The 20,689-nt window shown below is 43.0% G+C and overlaps 1 protein-coding gene across 2 annotated transcripts; it reads right to left on the bottom strand.

Moving 5' to 3' along the window:
• Nucleotides 1–4,883: 4,883 nt before the first annotated feature.
• Ptger2 (prostaglandin E receptor 2 (subtype EP2)) lies at nucleotides 4,884–20,593 on the bottom strand. Of its 2 annotated transcripts, none has more exons than NM_008964.4 (2): nucleotides 18,897–20,593; nucleotides 4,884–6,954 (listed from the first exon to the last, which is right to left on the bottom strand). In NM_008964.4, the coding sequence occupies exons 1-2, from the start codon at nucleotides 19,737–19,739 to the stop codon at nucleotides 6,709–6,711; spliced, it is 1,089 nt and encodes a 362-aa protein (NP_032990.1). In that variant the 5' UTR covers nucleotides 19,740–20,593; the 3' UTR covers nucleotides 4,884–6,708. The 2 variants fall into 2 exon arrangements, with proteins under 2 accessions (NP_032990.1, XP_006518783.1); XM_006518720.4 differs by lacking the exon at nucleotides 4,884–6,954 and adding an exon at nucleotides 15,571–15,944 and having other exon boundaries at nucleotides 18,897–20,510.
• Between the last annotated feature and the right edge of the window lie 96 nt (nucleotides 20,594–20,689).

Below are 20,689 nucleotides of genomic sequence, written 5' to 3'. Positions count from 1 at the left end.
TTTCCCTAATTCAACCACAGGAATCTCGACTTCAGTTCATTGGTTGGGTGTAAGTATCTGCCTCTGTCTCAGTCAGTTGCTTGTTGGGCCTCTTGGAGGTCAGCCATGCCAGGCTCCTGTATGTAAGTACACTATAGCATCAGTAATAGTGTCAGGCCTTGGGGCCTCCTCTTGAGATGGATCCCAAGTTGGGCCAGTCACTGGACCTCCTTTCCCTCAGACTCTTCACCATTTTTGTCTCTGCAGTTCTTTAGACAGGAACAATTCTTGGTCAGAGCTTTTGACTGTGGGATGGCAACCCCATCCCTCCACTTGATGCCCCATCTTTCTTCAGGAGATGGACTGTACAAGTTCCCTCTCTCTACTATTGGACATTTCATCTAAGGTTCCCCCCACCTCTTTGAGTCCCAAGAGACTCTCATGTCCCTGGTACATTCTAGAGGACCTCTCCCCAACCCCACCCCCAGGTTGCTGCATACTTCCATTCATTCTGCTGGCTGTGCTGGTTTGTTTTATGTCAGCTTGACACAAGCTAAAGTCATTTGAGAGAAGGGAACCTTAAGAAAAGGCCTGCATAAGATGTAGCTCTATAAGATCTGACTGAAGGCAAACCTGTAGGGCATTTTCTCAAATAGTGATTGTTGGGAGGTCCATGTCCATTGTGTGTGGTATCATCCCTAGGCTGATGATCCTCAACTGCATGCAGAGCAGCATCCTTCCATAGCCTCTGCAACAGCTTATGGCTCCTGGGCTCCTGCCCTGCTTGAGTTTCTGACCTGACTTCCTCTAAATAAGAAAGTGTAAGACCAGTACATCTTTTCTTTCTCTATGTGCTTTGGTGCTGCTGTTTCATCATAGCAATAGTAACTCTAACTAGGACGCCCTTGATGGCCTCCTAACCTAACCCTGCACACCCAGCTTCCTACTGTGCAAAGCGTGGCACTCACACTTCTTTTAGTTGCTGAGGATTCTAAGGTATGACTTTGTTTCCAAGAAAATATCAGTAGAAACATAATGTTAAAATTAAGCCAGAAGTCCACATATGAAAACTCTCACTGATAGGTACTTTCTCCCCCCCCCCCCCCCTTAAATTTCTTGGCGTTTGGCTTTGGCCTAGCATCGTAGCTAGGCCAGATGTGGAAGTGGTCACCCGGAGGGGAGGTGTGTTTTCAGTCATCCTTTTGTCTCTCTTGGCCCTTTCTTTTTACACTTACAAATCCCTTGTGTTGTACAAGTAGACGAATCAGCATTTGACTCTCTGAAATACCATTGTCATGGTTTCTGGTTGTTACCTGATAGAGGAACAGGCACAGAATTATTCTAACCATCACAACTTCCAAGGGTCAGAGAGTACAGCCAGGTGTGTGTGTGCGTGTGTGTGTGTGTGTGTGTGTGTGTGTGTGTGTGATGTCAGAATGAACTCTAAACTGAGCATCTAGAAAAACACTGGCCCTAACCTTCCTAACATTTACCGCATCCAGGCATAGTGCTAAATGTCCTGGAAACTCAAAAAATTGGCAGGTAGATGATGTTACTCTCATTTTAGAGGTGAGGAAACTGGGACTCTGAGCAATGAAGTAACTTGTCTGGGAAAACTTTGGAAGTCTGAAAAAAAATCTACAGATCTACTAGAGTTTGCATGTGCATCAAAGAAAACAAGATGTGTATGTAATAGGAGACACACAGAGAGAGAGAGAGAGAGAGAGAGAGAGAGAGAGAGAGAGAGAGAGAGAGAGAGAGAGAGAGTAGCAGAATCCATGCCAGGAAAAATACACTCAAGAAGGAGGCTGTGTGCTGTTACATGCCTGTGACATCAGCATTCTAGAAAGTGGGACAGGAGGGCCTGGAGTTAGAGGCCAGTCTGGGCTATGTAATTTGACTATGTCACAAAAGTAGGGAGATAAAAGGGGAGATGAGTGAAGAAATGAAGGTGAAGGCTGTGTAGCAGGATCAACCATGTTGGCAGCTGCTCCTGGAAGCTGTAATTTGCTGATTTTTTTTTTCTGTATTGTTAAAATCTCTGCCCTGTCTGTCCTGTTCCTTAACCTCATTCTTTGTTTCCCCCTCACGTCGGAGCTGGATTCCCACAAGGTAGCTCAGGCTGCAGACTCTCCAGTGTTGGGCAAGTTACAGGTATGTCAGTTTTCTTATGTTTCTTATTCGTGTTTAGACATGGCTTCAAATGCTCTTTATGCTGGCTCTGTAGGCATATCTAACTTGTGTTTTGGGAGATATGTCCTGCCCCTAGTTAGGTTTTTCTGATACCAGAGGCCCTTCTCAAAAATAAGACCTAAATTCTAAACTAGTATCTAGAGTCTAGGGCAAGTAAATTTGTAAGGGAGATCTATTATATTTTATCTCTCTCTCTGTAAATAGGGCAGCTCCCTGTGTGCCACACTTGCTGAGGAATATCTATTTGGAGTTTAGAAGGCAAGAAGCAGAACTTCCCAATGCAAACTGTTGATCTACTCGTGGTGGCTAGTTTCCGTTTTCCCCTCTAGATCTAGCATTCTGTGCTTCATCGGTGCACAGCCTGGGTCCTCTTCTGTTGTAGACTACAACTAGGTTTGCCTGGTGGAAGGGAGGGGCAGAAGAACTCCTTCTCACCCTGTGGCTTGGCAGTGGCTGTTTCCCCTTTCTGAGTCATGACTCCTATTGGATGGCATCTTCTACATCTTTCATTGAGTTCCAGTAACTGTTCCTCCCTTGTTACCCCAGGCGTAGGAGGAGGGACAGCTTTGAAGGCCTCCTCCCCCATCCCCTCACTCTCTGTAAATATTCCTTTTATTAAACATTCCTCCTCTACCCCCTGAATGTGTCATCATTTCCTACCTGAATCATCACTGTCTTACTTGATTTTGTAAAGTTTCCACATGTGACATACATGGATTGCAGACTCAGATTGCTAAGATTGACCTTTAGTAACACAAATATTGTACAGAAAATAAAACCACAACTCAAAAGGGGAATTTATATCACTTTTTTCAATTCACCTAAGTTAACAGATTTAGAAAGGAGTGTGAAAACAGCGCTGTCTGACACATAGCCTTCGGCTCTATGGAAATTGGATTTGTAGCTTTTGTGAGTTGCTAAAATAATACTCCTTCCCCTAGTCTTTCATGTGGCTGAATGGCTTTTGTTTTGCTTTGTTTTGTTGGTTTTTGAGACAGGGTCTCACTATGTAGCCCTGGTTGGCCTAGAACTTGATATGTAGACCCAGCTGGCTTTAAATCAAGCATTCCTCTAGCTCTGTCTCTTGAGTGCTGGGATTTAAGGTATGTGTCACCAGACCCACTGATAAATGGTTTTTAGGCCTATCATAATGCGGCTGAGTGATTGGCTGTATGTCACAAGTGCACTCAAAGAGGACATACAAGGGAAAGGAAGGAACTTTGCTAATCCCTCCAAATGAGAAGCACCAGGCTCATGACCCTTCAAGAAGAAATGTTCATTTGCACAGGGCAATGCATCTCAGTGAGTGGCCCAAGTGGGAGCCCTGCCCAAGACTAGAAAACCATTAGATTTGGCTTAGCTAAGTGAAATAAACAGTCTTGTCCCAAGTGAGAGCTAATTGTTCTCCTCTGCCTTTCAAAGTTAAGTTATCAAATTCTAAGCCAGAGTGTGTTGTTTTTCTTAGTCCAAGTCCAAATCAGAGCTGTCTTGACTCTAACATAAGGTCAATCTCTCTGAAAGTGCACTGACATTAGGAGGAGAATGTTGAAATTTAACAAGTGATGCTGAGCACAGGGTGGGATGGATTGGCCTCCTATGCCAGCTTGGGTGGTTTGGAGATGGATGTTTATAGAGCATGGGGCAGGCTGTAGGTTGTTTGGGTTCTATGGTTTGAGGATGGTAGTTTCTAGAGCATGGGGCTGTACAGTGGTTGTCTTGCTTATAAAGTTCTTGACATTCAGGTCTTCTATGGACTTGACAGCAAACTTGGTTCTCTATCAGATCTCTAGAGAGCCAAGGCTCCAACTTAACAGCAGCACTTTCCAAGTCTTTCGTGGAAAGGTGAGTGGGGTTTCACTGAATCATCTAGAAATGGCCTAGTACAGAACAGACAACTGGGTTCCATTCCAGGACGTGCTAACTTAGGGCTGGCATTCTCAGATGAGTATTCACTTGCCCGTTTTCTCCCTTTTCACAGCAACAACAGTTGGAAGCAAAGAACACAATCAGATTCTCTTTTTTTCAAACTCAGCCCTGTAATATGTAATGTATACTATGTAATGGCTTTCTCTCATCTACCTGGAAAATGCAACTAAAACAAGCTTGGCTGCTAGGACAGGGTCTATAAGGAGGAAATGGTTACATACCTTCCAGGCATTTTGTTTTCTAAGTTGCCTTTGAAATGCCACAAACAATAGGTGATTGTTAGAGAGAGAGTTTTGGCATTCAGTTTCTTCTATGTATAAATTGGTGCAAATGAAGCAACAAAATTTAGTCATCAACATACAAGGAACAAAAGCACATAAGAAAGTGGAATCCTAGAGACTGACTAGTTCTTAAATAATGGCTTAATAGAATTGAGGAAATGGCTCAGTGGTTACAGCCCGTTTATGAAAACTTGAAACTTGAGGATTAGGGTTTGGATATTTAGATTCCACATAATCGCTGGGTAGGCAGAGACAGAGGACCTCCAGAGCAAGCTGGCTAGCTAGACTCATCATATTGGTGAGCTCTTCATTTGATTGAAAGATACTATCTGAATGAATGAAGTAGAAGACCCATAAACCTGAGGCCTTTACACACATGCACACACACACACACACACACACACACACACACACACACACACATGCAGGCATGAAAAAAGTGTGTATGCCATGATTAGAGTTGGCCATAATAATGGAAATAAATAAATAGATAAAGCAGCTTCAGTTCTGATATTTTATGCTCCTGAGGGTACTATGTCCATTTTAAAAAATCTCAGGCATTGTTCTCAATGGGTGCAGGGGCACAGTGTGGTGCAATGAGAGGCTGTAGTTAATATTTTTTTTCATTCTGAGATTTTTACAACGACATCTGATAAAAGGAATCAAAATTCCAGGTGCAAAGTAACCAGAAATTTCTGCTTCAGTGTCATTCTCCCCCTGAATGTAATTTCTTGGCATGCAACACCGGGTGAAGAGGTGGCATTTATTTATACCTGCCTAGATTTTAGTTAAATTAAACTTTGTCTGCTCTGCTTAAATTTATACAAACACGAACCACTTATTTATATATTCTTGTAAAAGTAAGAGCTGCTTTGACTCCCATAATTTGTATCAGAGATATTTAGTTACACAGAGTCTTTCTAAATGATAACTAACTATAAAAAACAGCTCTGGGTAAACATGAAGCATGAGAAACAACTAGATTTAAAAAGTTAACAGCCATCCTACAATTCTATCTGCTCTCAAATACGATGGTTATATTATTCTAATGACCATGTCAGAAGAGTGAAAACTGATAGCAAAACTCTCTTTCAATATCAAGAACTCCACTGGATATCTTAAAATTTTAATTTATAACAACTGTACATTTTAAAAATTTGCCAAAATATTATTTGATTTTTTAAAAACTTTTATTTTACCTAAAAGATGCCATGTCTACATTAACTGCAAACTGTCCTTGGGGAGTTAATTCATTGAAGACTTCTACTTTTTTGTTTTATAATTTAGCTTGTAACATTTCAGATGTGTTTACACTATAACTGACTAAATGTACACGCTCACTGGAATACTTTAATGCTGAGTTTATACCATGCCAAACGTTTGGAAATATAAGATATGACTCACAGTTACATGATTTCTTCTGTTGTATGAATCAAAATATGTTCCCTCAATAAAAATACAGACAAAAGCGTTTGCCGTGGCACAATCAAACATCTTGTAGTGTATGTGTATGTTAGTTATGTCTAGTACCAACACTAGAAGGATTCTAGAGAACCTGAAAAATAGACTTGAATTTTCAGAGTTTGATCCTAAAATCTGATCTCAGATACAACTGTGAAAACTCTTCCTCTATAAAAAAACTGAAGAACACTAATTAAAATTGATTTTTTTAATTATTCCTTTGTGAGACGCAAATTTCTGAAGTTTTCTTCAGTAGCCTTATCACAATAGACAAGACAGAATAAATAATCTGACAACATGACAGAGCTCCTAAAGGATTAACTAGCATTAACCAAATCAGTGCATCCTTTCGTTACCAGAGAGGACTCCCACATGAACGCGCACAGTAAAAGGGGCCAATGGCATTCAACTTCATGGTCCAAATAAAGAGTCCATTAAGCAATCACGAGACAGCAACTTGTCTGCTCTGGTTGCTTCATCGCTTGCATGAGTTGACTTCCTAGAGAATGAATTTCATTTGGTCTGATTGCATTTATAACAGCAGTGACATCAAAATTAAAACAGTAACCATGTAGCATTTTAAAACAAATTACAAAACCACATGCTTTGTCACTCAACAGGAAAGCTTAAATCAACTGGGTCTTAGACGCAGCCGATTGTCCTTCAAAGGTCACATAATGTGAACTTTATATCCTCTGACACTTTCCACAAAGGGCTCTGTCATCACATCTGCAGCCCAAACTACCTCATAAAGTCTGTTTCATCTGCTTCTCAGGGCAAGGTTATTCTGTTTATATTCCAGCCCCTTACACTTCTCCAATGAGGCCATTTAAAGACTTCTTCAGAGGTTCCCTCATGAAGCGCATCCTCACAACTGTCCACAAAGGTCAGTCTGTTTACTGGCACTGGACTGGGTAGAACAGGATGTTTGCTGAGCTTCTTGTGTTCTCAGTGAAGTCCGACAACAGAGGACTGAGCGCATTAACCTCAGGACCGGTGGCCTAAGTATGGCAAAGACCCAAGGGTCAATTATAGAGTTAACTGATAAAAACCGAAGAGCTCGGAGGTCCCACTTTTCCTTTAGGGAAGAGGTTTCATCCATGTAGGCAAAGATCTGAAAGAAGCAGAGAGGAAAACAATGTTAGGTCTACACTGTGAACAAGCCAGTTTAGATACTCTGTTGTTTCTAGTGGCAATGAAAGGGTGGGTGGCAAGAAATCTTCTACACAAATCATCATCATTTTCCCATGAACTTTAAGAAAGCATGCATTCTAAGGTTGGCATTAATGTTAACATCTCACAAAACTTTCAGTCTTGTCATTGGGAATGGAGGGAGATGGCATCTAGAATAGAATCTGTTTTCCCCTCAGATGGTCTCATTATATAATCCAAACTGTCTTCAAACACACGATCTGCCTATAACCCCCTACCCCCCAAATAGGATTACAGGTGTGAGCCACCATGCCTTGACAAATAGAGTATTTTAATAATACCAGCAGTGGTAGTATTAGTAGCTATTATTTACCTGATATGTGTGTTGTGAAATGTGCCAGGTCCTAATGAGAAGTGTAACAGATGAGGAAGTAAGTTCTGGGAATGTTAAGAACATTTTACATTCCCAAATACCTGACCTGACGGTTCTACAAGAGAGCAACAGAGCACATTAGTTGGAGGACTGGCTTTGAGTATCACAGCAGTGGGGCTTAAATTTAACTCTGTGTGTAACTTTGGTATCATGGACAAGAAACTTGTGAGTGTGTAAAAGAAGGTGATATCACATCTACTTCACATGCTCGTCTTAAGCAACATGTTAGTTGCTTCAACAGTGCGCATATAATCGGTGCTTTACAAAGTAAGTGAGTTGTGACCTCATTTCACCAGTGAGAACACAGGGGCAGCAAAGACTCAGGGAACTTGCCGTGGACCTAAGGCTGTTTTGTGGCCTAGTAAGAGTACAAGCTCATGACTTCTAATGCTAGTACAACATTCACTTGGTGTTATACCCAGGTCAGAATTACACCACAGCCTTTCAGAATGGTGTCCTAAACTCTGGGAAGTGAATATAAATCCTTATATGTAGACCAGGATTTTCAAACTGGTATTGGTATTCTCATCTGACTCAATGCAGCGATTTGGTCAGGGAACAGTACATACTTGGGAGCCATGATTCTTCATTCCAGCCTACAGAAAGGAGTCCAAATGTGGATCACACCTCATCATTTAACTAACACACTTATTCTTAATGCTCCAGGGACCTTCTGGCCTTGTCTGTGACTTAGGGAAACTATCCAATTCTTCCCCAACACTCTTTTCCCAAAATAATCTCTTCCCTTTACCCTGGTACTCCCTCCACAGCATCTGGGAACTGGATGTGCTAAACAAATTGTAGGGAGAGAGAAAGGCAGTCATCTTTGGGCTGCTTATGTTAAGACAATAGCAGAAAGGTTTGGCAGCCAGAGGTGTTTATGCCAGAGAATCTTGGCATAATGAGTGGAGAAAAGAGTTGGCAGATGAGTAAGGAAAAAGAAGAATTGACTGTGGGCTTTCCAGAGCTCAGAGAAGGGTTAGGTGGGGCTGTGTAATGCAATGCAATGGGACAACAGTCTTCTAGTCTGTTACATTACGTTGGATGCAAAATGTTCAGTATGATGTGTTCAGGAGGGGAGTTTTGAGGGAACCATTCAGTAATAGTGTGCATAATTCTGATAGATTAAAACACACACCCCCCCCCCCCCACACACACACACCGTATGCACAGATAATAACACTCTGTTGTAGAAAAACCCATAGCTGTCTCCGATCCAATTTATCAGGGGAGACAGTAATGGTGAGTTGAGCATGCAAAGCAAGCTCCGAGGATGGGGTTCAGCATCCTCAGCCTCCCAGCTCCACCCATGAAAATGAGCCAGGTTTGCAGCACAGGATAACCTACATCATTGTTTCTAATCTTGTAGAGTGTAACAGGATAGTGAGATGTGAGAATTGGCTCAAAGATGGAGAAATTCTGTGCTGTTTCTTTTCTCTTTTATCCACTATGGTGGGCAAGTTTTAGAATTGCCTAAAATATGCATTTTAGAGGGTAGTCAATACTTTGTAGGAGATGATTCAATTCTTTTACATTTCAAAGAGAGGTTGACTTCAGACACCTTTAACACTCTAGGCTTTTGATGGGAGCTTTGTCTTCTGCCTCTCCTTCACTTTTAAAATTTTCTTACTGGAATTTATATGATTGCTGTTGTGCAGTCTGGATTCAATGTTATTTTAAGTTTTGCTGAAATCCACATAACATAAAAACATACCATTTTAGGACTTTCATTGGGGAACTGAGTCCATTGATATTAAGAGATATTAAGAAATAGTGACTGTTGCTTCCTGTTATTTTTTATTTTATTTTTATGTTTGTGAGGCTATCTTCTTTTGGGTTTGTTTAAAAAAAAAGATTATTTTCTTCCTTTTTCTAGGCTGTAGTTAAACTCCTTGTGTTGGAGTTTTCCATTTATTATCCCTTGAAGGACTGGGTTTGTGTAAAGATCTTGTGTAAATTTCTTTTTGTCATGGAATATCTTGGTTTCTCCATCTATGGTAATTGAGAGTTTTGCTGGGTATAGTAGCCTGGGCTGGCATTTGTGTTCTCTTAGGGTCTGTATTACATCTGCCCAGGATCTTCTAGCTTTCATAGTCTCTGGTGATAAGTCTGGTGTAATTCTGACAGGTCTGCCTTTATATATTATTTGACCTTTTCCCCTCACTGCTTTTAATATTAGTTCTTTATTTAGTGCATTTGGTGTTTTGACTATTAGGTGACAGGAGGAATTTCTTTTCTGGCCAATCTATTTGGAGTTCTGTAGGCTTCTTGTAGATGTTCATGGGCATCTCTTTCTTTAGGATAGGGAAGTTTTCTTCTATAATTTTGTTGAAGATATTTACTGGCCCTTAAAATTGGGAATCTTCATTCTCTTCTATACCTATTATCCTTAGGTTTGGTCTTCTCATTGTGTCCTGAATTTCCTGGATGTTTTGGGTTAGGAGCTTTGTACATTTTGCATTTTCTTTGAGTGTTGTATCAATGTTCTCTATGGTATCTTCTGCACCTGAGGCTCTCTCTTCTATCTCTTGTATTTTGTTGATAATGCTTGCATCTATGACTCCTGACCTCTTTTCTAGGTTTTCTATTTCCAGGGCTGTCTTCCTTTGTGATTCTTTTTTATTGGTTCTATTTCCATTTTTAGATCCTGGATGGTTTTGTTCAATTCCTTTACCTGTTTGGTTGTGTTTTCCTGTAATTCTTTAAGGGATTTTTGTGTTTCTTCTTTTAGGGCTTCTACCTGTTTAACCGTGTTCTCCAGTATTTCTTTAAGGGAGTTACTTATGTCCTTCTTAAAGTTCTCTATCATAATCTTGAAATGTGATTTTAAATCAGAGTCTTGCTTTTTTTGTGTGTTGGGATATCCAGGACTTGCTATGGTGGGAGAACTGGGTTCTGATGATGCCAAATAGCCTTGATTTCTGTTGTTTATATTCTTGCCCTTGCCTCTTGCCATCTGATTATCTCTGATGTTAGCTGGTCTTGCTGTCTCTGACTGTGTGGCTTGTCCCTCCTGCAAGCCTGTGTCAGTACTCCTGGGAGACCAGTTCTTTCTGGGAGGAATTTGGGTATGGAGAGCTGTGGTATAGGGTCAGCTCCAGGGTGCAGATAGAAACCAGAAAGATCCTGTCCCTGGCTGTTCCTTGTCCTGATGGCTCTGAAAGAGTCCCTCTTGGACCAGGAATTTGAACAGAAGTGGTGGTCTTACCTGTGCTCACAGGTGTGTCGGCACTCCTTGGAGACCAGCTCTCTCCTGGCAGTATTTGGGTATGTGGCACAGGATCAGCTGTGGGCACAGAGCCCATTTTAGCACTTTGTTGTTGTTGTTGTTGTTTTCTTCGAGACAGGGTTTCTCTGTGTAGCCCTGGCTGTCCTGGAACTCATTTTGTAGACCAGGCTGGCCTCGAACTCAGAAACCCACTTGCCTCTGCCTCCCAAGTGCTGGGATTAAAGGCATGTGCCATCACACCCAGCCCATTTTAGCACTTTCAGGTGCACAATTTAGTGCCACTAAGTACATTCATTCAATGCTCATGTAACTATAATTTTTTTATATTATGATATTTTATGATGTGAATGTTTTTCTTGGCCTTGCTCAGTCTTGAACTTAGTGCCTCACTTGTGCTTGGCATGCATTCTACCACTGAGCTTTACTCCCAACTCTATTCTGAGGTTTAGATATCTAAAAGTCTGTGTCTGGGGAGATGCCCCTTCTTGGAATGAGTAATTACTGCAACCAACAAAGGACTCAACAGGGAGTATGTCTTTGCTATACACATTACTAACCAGTTAGTTCTGAGACCTACCTCATCTACGGAGCCCATAACCCATAGTAATGTTCTCCTCCTTCATGGTCCAGAGCTCTGTTACCAGTCAACCAAGGACAGACCTGTGGCTGACAACCTGCCACAATTATACAAGTTTGCCAATCATAATCCTTTTATCTTGACATGTCTTTCCTGTAGAAACCCTAATAAAGGCCACAGAACAGACCCTATCATTCCCCCTCCCTCTTCTGCATCCTGACAGGTATACCGGCCTTGGCTGGATTTCTCATGAGTCTCCTCTTGGAAATGCTCTTGACTGAGCTAAACATAAAAAAACAAAACAAAAAAAAAAAAAAAAAAAAAAAAAAACAAACTAAAAACCCATCACCATCACCTGCCTCCAAACTGAAAGTGTGAATCTCCATGCAGGTGAACTTACTCCTTCCCCAGAGATCACCCTTGGTTCTTAACAAACAGCTGACATATGGGAGACACAGGAATTACTGAGTGATATATTGGTGACGTTCTAAAGTTCAAATTCAGAGATTGGTGGGAACACATGGGCCTTCTGGCATACAGTACCAATATACTTGCTGTGAGAAGGATACCAGGTGCTAGTCTAATGTGTTACGTGAGCTAACTGCTTGAGCTCCACCCCTACAACAGGTTTTGCAAAGACAACAGAGGTGAGACACATATCTGGTGGCACAGATGGCCATCTTCTGTTTCAGCCATGTCCGAGGCAAGCATCCATGGAAAGTTTCATCTTGGCAGTGGCCAGGGACTGTCATTTAAACTACTTCCCTATATTTTATCTGATACTAAGTGGGTATCAGCACTTTATTGGGCTCATCTGTGAAATCCCCAGGAGAGACTTAATACATTCAGTTGCATTGCTTCTTTGACTTATTCAGTCTTGGCCAAGGCATGGACTTTGGGGGGCTTAAAACCTCCCCATGGAATGCAGACTCCTTTTAGAGAGGAGAAGCCAAGGTTTAAAGAGTAGTTACTTTGTATATGGAATCAGACTGCTGAGGTAGGGCTCCAGCTTCAATGCCAGTCCCTAGACACTATTCTGATACCTCCTTAGAAAGGCTAAAGCTTCATGTGAGATTCACAGGTGACTACTTGGACACGATGTATGCAGACACTTTTGTTGAAGGGTTTGATGAAGGCCTGTGGCTCTCACTCTTCTGTTTAGAGATGGAAAACCTGTGACTTTTTTTTCTTATCAATACTTCCCGTCAGCTAACTTGCAGGCAGCACTTGCTGAGTTCTTCCACCTTCTGAATGATATTGTGGTGTCCTAACTGCAGGCTTTCCACAATTAAATTAAAAAAAATTTTTTGGGGGGGGGATGGGACCATGCTTTAAAAATTTTTTTTTCTTCCTAAACATGTCTATGGTACATGGAAACTGACCTGATGTCTATGCTACATCATAAGAACAACTGGGGTATCATTATGGCTCCAGAATGATCATGGCCTTGGCACTGTACATCTGGGAACTGAAATGAAGGCCGAGTGCTAACATCTAGAGCTCTAAGGAAATGATGGCCAGTATGAGCCATCCACTCAGAGTCCTCTAATCCTAGTCTGCAGGTGACTTTTGGAGTGATCTATGTGAGAGGCTAGGAGGGAGTCAGGCAGGTCTCTGATAGGTAGACAGACAGGGAAAGGAGTCACAAATAGATAGTAAGTAAGGTTAGCAAACTTCCAGCTTTTTCTTCATAAACATGACTGAAGACAAAGGCCTAAAGACTTGTCTTTCCCCACATGCACATTCTGAAGGACCAGCTAGACAAGTTCAAGGCTGGAGCTGGACATGTTTACGCCAGACTTGTGGAAGGACCAGCCTCCCTGTCTCTGTCCAAACTAACAAACACTAGATTAGAGGAGGAAATTCCTTCACAGACCCTTAAACCCAGCCTCTGGGAGAGGGAGCTTCAGCGCCCCAGCTCCCCGGTGCTTTGCAGAGCCTCTTTTCTGTGAATCGGCTTTCTCTGTGTGCTTCCTCACCTCTAATAGAAGCCTTTCTTCACCTGCTGACTCTGCCCGCTGGGTCTGAGACTTTTCCCTGGTTCTCCCTGCTACACTGGAGATTTCCCTGCCTTCAGCTTCCTGACTGACAGAGACAGCAAGCTCGGTCACAGCCTGGGCAGCACCACATGCACCATCCACGGAGCAGAAATCAGCACAGGGAGTCTCAGCCTTCCCTAGGTCCTCTTTCCCCTTTTCAGGCCCTATTCATCACACACGTCCTAATTTCAGAATGCCTAACTCTGGTTTTAATTTATGGAACACTTTTAGGGAGCAAAATGCTGTCAGAAAAGTGTAGGTAGCTTAGTGAAGCCCAGTGATGGTAGTTGAGATGCAGTAGACTTAGTTGAGATGCAGTAGACTTAGTTGAGATGCAGTAGACTTAGTTGAGATGCAGTAGACTTAGTTGAGATGCAGTAGACAGGTTAAGATGCAGTAGACTTAGGTTGAGATACAGAAGACTTAGGTTCGAGATCTGGATGAGGACTGTTGGTCAGAAACTCAAAGCAGGGGACAGGAGAGGCCAAGCAAGTAGAACAAGTTGCAGATTAACTGGGGTTAAGCCTCTACCTGGAAAAGGAACTGTTGACTACATTCCTGAATCATGGTGTTGACTTGTTTTTAAGTTCATACTGTGAGGGGCTATTGATTGGTTTGTTTGTTTGTTTGTTGAGCAGAAGAACTGGCCTGAAACAACAGTGAAGATCCACTTAACTGAAGGTGTAGTTATAAAGCTCAAATTCTGTGTTGGGAAACAGATGATGCTTCATGCATACTGCATATCAAAACCATCCTATCTGTGCTTTTACTTACAGGCACCATGGGACATTAGCAAATTGGTGAAGTAAAAGATACCAATTGAAATCACTCACACAAAGGAATGTTCTCTTAAAAGGAAATGTGCATTTAAATGCTGCCAACAATTGTCAAACACATCACTAATGATGTCTCAATGACAAAGGGCATTCCAGTTGTTCACAAGCATTCACTTCTATATCATCACAATCAGTTCCATGTGGACACCCAGAGATGTGTAAATTTCTCTTTTATCTCTATCTGAGCTTCTTTTGTTTTTGTTTTTTGAGACAAGGATTCTCTGAGTAACCCAGGATGTCCTGGAACTAGCTCTGTAGAGGGGTTGGCCTTGAACTCAGAGATCCACCTACTTTTGCCTCCTGAGTGCTGGGATTAGAGGTATGAGCCATCATAGACTGGCTTTTTTGTTTTTTTACTCACTACCTGAACTTTTATAGTTCATATCCTCGTGATTGGCTAATTTCATACAAGACTTTCACCATTCATTTACATGACATTTTACACAAGAAACAGCAGGAATGAACAGGAAACTCCAGGATTGTTTACTTCAACATTTTCTATAGTGTAAAGATCAGATTTCCACTAATCAGATTTACTTAGAAATTCTAACCATGGAGAATTTGTGAAGATAAAGATATTTTTAGATTCAGCCAATGGTAGGCTCTTGAAATTTCAGAACTGAATAAAAGGCATAAGCACTTTATCCTAATGGCATGTGGAGAACAGTTTAAAATGATCAGAAACTAACCACAGTTAGCCAAGGGCTGAGAAAGTGAGTGAATGTGGGTGGGAAATGGAGACACAAGCAGGATCTGAGACAAGGCTGGAGGGCTTATTGTTTCCCGCAGTCTGTTCCTTTTCTGGAAGAAAAAGAGTTTCTATTTATCACTGTGAAATGATGACAATAACTGATTGACACGAGGAGTTAATTTATATGCTGCTCATTTAGTGAATAAACAGTTTGGTCTATGTTGTTGGTCTCATGCGTGATTTCATACTGGGCAGTCAAAGTAATGTCATTTCCTAAACACCATATGCTTTTCTAATCACTAAAGAAATATTTTATGGGCATCACATAAAGGTTTTATGTGAGGGGTAATCCGATTGTATCTTGATATAAACTAGCATTTACTAGAGCAATCTCCTAAAATCTCAGTCCCAGGGTTACATGTAGCAGGACTGAGGGAAAATGGAACATGACTGAAATAACACGGAGGAAAAAAAAATCCCTACTGATTTATTTTTAAAACTAATAAGTTGGTATAAAGAGACAAGGTGGTCCAAATATTTATAATACTGCTAAAATTCTCTTGTGAAAGCATGGTTGGATCTCCTCTCGTGTTTCTCCTGAAAGGAGGAATTTCTTCTGGACATTATTGCTACTAATACATAGTGGTCTCGGGGCTTCTGACTTCCCACCCCAGCTCTGTGGTTCCCTCACTGTAGGCCCGGGAGGAAGTTACTTGACTCGTCTGCATTATGGGAATCATATTAAATGTCTTGGAGGTCATGGAGAAAATAATGAATTGAGGTAAAAGTAAACACTCAGACTCCGAGTCTTTCGGGTGTAACAGTAATGATACATGAGGCTGAACTTGACTTTACTTTAGGGTATTGGGGATTTATTTTCCATTTTAAGAGTTTTATTTCCTGAATTTGGGAGGTCCTAGACTGACATCCTAGAAGGAAGAAGCAATTCTTCTCCGTTCATAACCTGGGGTGGGGAATGCCATTAGGAGTTCACTACCGATTCTAGATTTCCTAAGCTCCAGCTTCCAGCTTTGCCAGAGAGCTGCAGAATTGACCGGGGTTCCACCAGCTGTGGCCGTGAAGGCTTCTCCTTGCTGTCCAGAGGTCTGACTCACTTTCAGGAACGCAGAAAACAGTTCTTGCTATTCTGAGTGAAAAAACGGGAGGAAAATGATGGGTTGCTGCTGTATTTGAGAATATGAGAAAAATAATTAGGTAGAATGGGCAAATATTTTACATGAATAACCTTTGTTATATTATCGATACTATTCTGGTAGATTGAGTTAAGCAAATATGTAATTAAAATAAAAGTTTTTGGTTTCATTTTCAGCACGTATAGCTTCAACATGTGCATCTCATATTTGTGGTATGCATTGATTGCATGTCGATGGTGCTAAAAGAATCAAGTGCCTGAGTGCATTTGTGAGCCTCACCCTCCTTTTGTGCAAAGGATTCCTACTCAAGTGGGAGCTCTGCATTGGCCATATTTTAGTGTGGCCCAAGTAGGGTCGAAGAACTTGGGAGGAAATGTGTGAACATTAGCCATGAGTTTTGAACTGTCATATCATCCCTGAAGTAATATATCAGAATAGCTCAGTAGTTCCTAAAGCTGAACATAGTATGTGGTGGAAAGATAACATATTATCAAAATAAAAGTTGTCAACGGGCAAAGTTGATTTTTTAAATTTATTTATTTTCAGGAGAGATGGCGTGATGCTTCAGTTTGGTACTGCGCCTCCTGGATTATCTGTAGTTTGTGTAGCTGTGATGTTGTGGTGATCCTCAAGGCAAGGCAGGGTATTGGCCTTCTGCTATACTCATAGTGAGACTCTCTCTGCTCATTGGGAATCTCTGCCATGGGCTTGGCAGAAGCAAACCTAGAGCAGGGCTTGCTGATGGTGCCCATGCTAAGGGATGGTTTGGTGTAGAATCCATTTAAAACTTTCTTGGTGTGCCCCTCCCCCTACCAGCCGCAAATAGAAACTGAACAAGGGCAGAACTTCAAAGCAAGCTTGACTTTCTCATCCTTTTGAAGAGAATTTTGGTGCCAAGTCCTTTCTTTTGGCAATTCTGGGGCCATGTCTGGACTGATATTAAAAGGGAGAGGATAACAAGAAAACCCACAAAATCAACAAACCTGGGTTTACTGGGGCTTACAGCCACTGAATAGAGAACCAGGAGCTGGTATGGAACTGACCTAGGTCCTATGCATATATGTTGTACAGCTTGTGTAGCTTGGTTTTCTTGTGGGATTCCTAATAGTGGGAGTAAGGGCTATCTCTGAATCTGCCTGCTTTTGGGACACCCTCTCCTACTGGGTTGCCTCATCTGGCCTTAATACAAGGGGTATTACTTACTACAACTTGATATGTATGCTGTATTGTTGATATCCATAGGGGAGGCCTGTCCTTTTCTGAAGAGAAACAGAGGAGTCATGGTTGGGAGGAAGGGGTAGAAGGGAGGTGGGGGAAGGAGCTGGGAGCAGAGGAGGGAGGGGAAACTACAGTAGCGATGTAAGGAGGGGAGTATATATGGCAATAATTGATCCTTCACGATTAAAGGCAACACTTTACAAGAGCACAGGGGATCTGCTGTAATTCACAACTTTTATATTTTAAAATATACTTTACCAAGTTTTCCAGTTGAAGAGGAGCCATTTTTCTGTCCACTAGCTTCTTTTCAGTGGATTAGGAATGGAGAAACAATCCTTTGTATAAGTGTTTGGGCCAGCATAGAGCCCATTCTCAGGCTACATAAGTAGCTCCTGGTACTTTTATACGTTTACTTACAAATCACAGATCAAGTTCTTAGAGCAGACATCCTAATTCCCAGCAGCCTAAGACAGACACATTGTAGAATGGTTGGAGTCTTGTTTAGTGAGACTAGAAGTGCCTTCTTTTAGAGATAATGGTCAGCATCCTAGCCCCACCTCCAAAAGCTAATGCAGCCCCAAACATAAAACACAAAAGCACAGGAGCCACGTTCTGGTTAAATCACAACATTCCCCAACACAAACTCTCCTTCTGGAGTAGCTATGGAGATGCCAGCTTCCACAGTCCAATTCGTTATTTAAGAGGGCGGTGTGACCAGCTCCATAGCATTCCCCACTAAGTATAACTTGCCAGTTCAGACCATCTTCTGTGGTAGAGGAGAGAAGAAAAGGACAAGTGTGAGGGCAATGGGGAGCAGAGCACAGCTGAGAAGGGAAGTCCCTTGGTGACGGGGTTCTGATCTTTCCCCTTGAGGATGAATAGATGGCACCAATCAGAAACATCCATGAGAAACAGAGAAGAGCTATTTCTACTGCTTCAGATCTCTGACTAGACACTCTCCATGCTGTCCTTTCCCAAACCCCCCTTCTATAGTTCTTTATGAAGGACCAGAAGGCTTCAACTTTGGCTGTGCATCCACATTAGGCTTTAGCAGCTCAGCATTTATTTCAGATCTCACTGTCAATGCTGCCTCTAACTGAGCAACACCCATGTTTCTATCCTGGCCCTGCCTCAGTTCCCCAAGCAACCTTTTCCCTCATCCCTGAGATGTTCCAGCTGTTACTGAATTTATCTATGTGCTCACAAAGTGCACAGCTACAGAATGAGGAGCATCTATGTGTGCTCCTGACAGTGACATCAAGAAACAATTTTGTAACTTAATGTTCCTAAAGTCAAATGAAAGAGGCTGTAACCTTCTACACCAAGGGCCTTCTGAATGCTGTGTGTTGACAACTACATTTTGCTCAGGAGAAATGAAAGCACCAAGAGAAGGGGCCTCAAGGATAGCAAAGTGGGCCCCAGTGATCAGATTATAACATTGTCAACATCCTATCTTGGGAGGGACTCCCTCCTCTTCAGTTACCAACCCAGGGAAGAGACCAAGCAGGTTCTTAGAAGAAGTGCTAAGTAGCAACAGTCATATGCAAAGACAGGAGGAGGAAGGAAGGAAGTGGGTAAGGTGAAAAGGAAAGGGGAAGGCAATTGACCTTTGTCAATTAAGACATTTCCCACCCAGGCTGTGCCTAAAGGTGGAAAGGGTGGGGTGAGAGGAGTTTGAGCAGGCTGCGCGGGCTGCTTGCGGGGCTGTGGAAACAAAGGTGACTTACTGTGAAAGGCAAGGAGCATATGGCGAAGGTGATGGTCATAATGGCCAGGAGAATGAGGTGGTCCGTCTCCTCTGCCATCGAAGTCCTCTCTCCTCTCCTGCGAGATCCAGGGCCTCTTAGGCTACTGCCAGACAATCCGCAGCGGCTTCTTCTGCTCCGACGGTGCATGCGAATGAGGTTGAGGATAACGCTGATGTTGCAGGCGAGCACAGCCACGATAAGCAGCAGGAGCATCGTGGCGTACAGCTGAAGGTATGCAGTCCTCCCGTGCCGGATAAAGCACCATGTCCCAGGACAGTACTGGACGTACTCCCCGTAGTTGAGCAGCGGCAGGGAACAGAAGAGCAAGGAGGCCCCATAGATGACAGGCAGCACCGCCAGACCCCCGCGGCGCGATAAGTGGCGCCTGTAGAAGTAAGGGTACCCGATGGAGAGGTAGCGTTCCAGGGCCATAGCGAAGAGCATGAGCATCGTGGCCAGACTAAAGAAGGTCATAGTGAAAGCGAAATAGGTACACGCGTGACTTTCGGGAGCCAGGGCCACCAGGGTCTGGTTTCTTGAATATGAAGCCAGCACCACCGGGCTGATGAGGCAGGTTCCCAGCAGGTCAGTGAGCACCAATTCCGTTACCAGCACGTGAAACAAGGAGATAGAGGTCCTGCTGCCGGCGCTACACCCGGTGTCCCCACGCCAGCGGCGCGCCAACAGTGCCAGTGCGATGAGATTCCCCAGAACCCCGGCCGAGAACATCACCGAGCTGATGGCTGGGCTTTCCCCCGAAAGGAGCCACTGACGACTCTTGCAGTCCTCCATTAGCTTGGAGTCATTAAGAAAATTGTCCATGGTGGAGGGTGTGGAGGAGAGATGATATCTCTTCCAGGCAAGTACCAGACAGTCGGAGGGTCTGATGGCCCCAGGGCTCCAAGACAGAGCAGGGAAAAGGGGAGGGACCGAAATCCAGAGCTCCCTTCCGGCCCCCAACTCGCACCAAGGACAGACTTGTTTGGGTCTCCTGCCTGTACGTACAGTGGCCTCTTCACTACAATATCCGGTCGCTCTCGGTGCTTCTGTGCCTCACCTGCCCTAGCAGGGGGTGCTTGCCAGAGCAGCTGCTCCCTCCAGCGCCTTCAGGGGGCAAGTCCAGTAGTGGAATCCAGGAAAGCAATTTAGATTGCTTGCGAGCTGCTGCCGTGGGGCCAGGCAGGGCAGACACACACTGACAGGGCTCTAGAAGGGACCTGGGGGCGTTCCCAGCGCTCACCCTGAGCTGGCCCATAAGGTCTTCCTTCCTATGGGTTGGAAGTTGCAGTGCCTCTGACTTCAGCTCTGAAGCCTTTAGCCCTAGCAGAAGGCTGGGAACCAGCACAGTTTAATAAGACTGGGGTAACAGGAACTCACCAAACTGAGGTTAAGAGAGTCCAGCCCTGTGAGGTGTGGAGGAGGCACAAAAACATCAAGACAACTTGAAGTAAGAATATGAGAGAGGTTGTTGTTTTCCTTTAAAACAAAACAAAACACAAAACATCCAGAAAGATACCCAACAAAGGTGGGACAAAAACTGGAAGGAACTGAAAAGCAAACCTATCCATCCAAGAAATGGAACCGTGCACACCACAGAGTGGCCTTTGCCTTCCTATAACAACGACTTGCTTAAGCAATCCTAACAAAACAAAACAGGAACTGTTCTTGTAATCCTCTAGAGTCATGTTTGTGGCCCCAGATGGAAAACAAATGGCACTTAAGTGTTCTCTATTGAGGCTCAATCTTGAAGAATCTGTTAATACATTGTTCAC

The sequence above is a fragment of the Mus musculus genome, chromosome 14, assembly GCF_000001635.26.
Source record: "Mus musculus strain C57BL/6J chromosome 14, GRCm38.p6 C57BL/6J".
Classification (NCBI taxonomy): domain Eukaryota; kingdom Metazoa; phylum Chordata; class Mammalia; order Rodentia; family Muridae; genus Mus; species Mus musculus.
This window is presented reverse-complemented; position numbering and strand designations above follow the sequence as displayed.

Excerpts from the sequence above, each read along its gene's own strand:
- Ptger2 (NM_008964.4), bottom strand. The coding sequence starts at position 19,739 with ATGGACAATTTTCTTAATGACTCCAAGCTAATGGAGGACTGCAAGAGT. Across the intron at positions 6,955-18,896 it reads TATGCTCCTTGCCTTTCACA|ATCTTTGCCTACATGGATGA; the intron begins GTAAGTCACCTT and ends TGCTTCTTTCAG.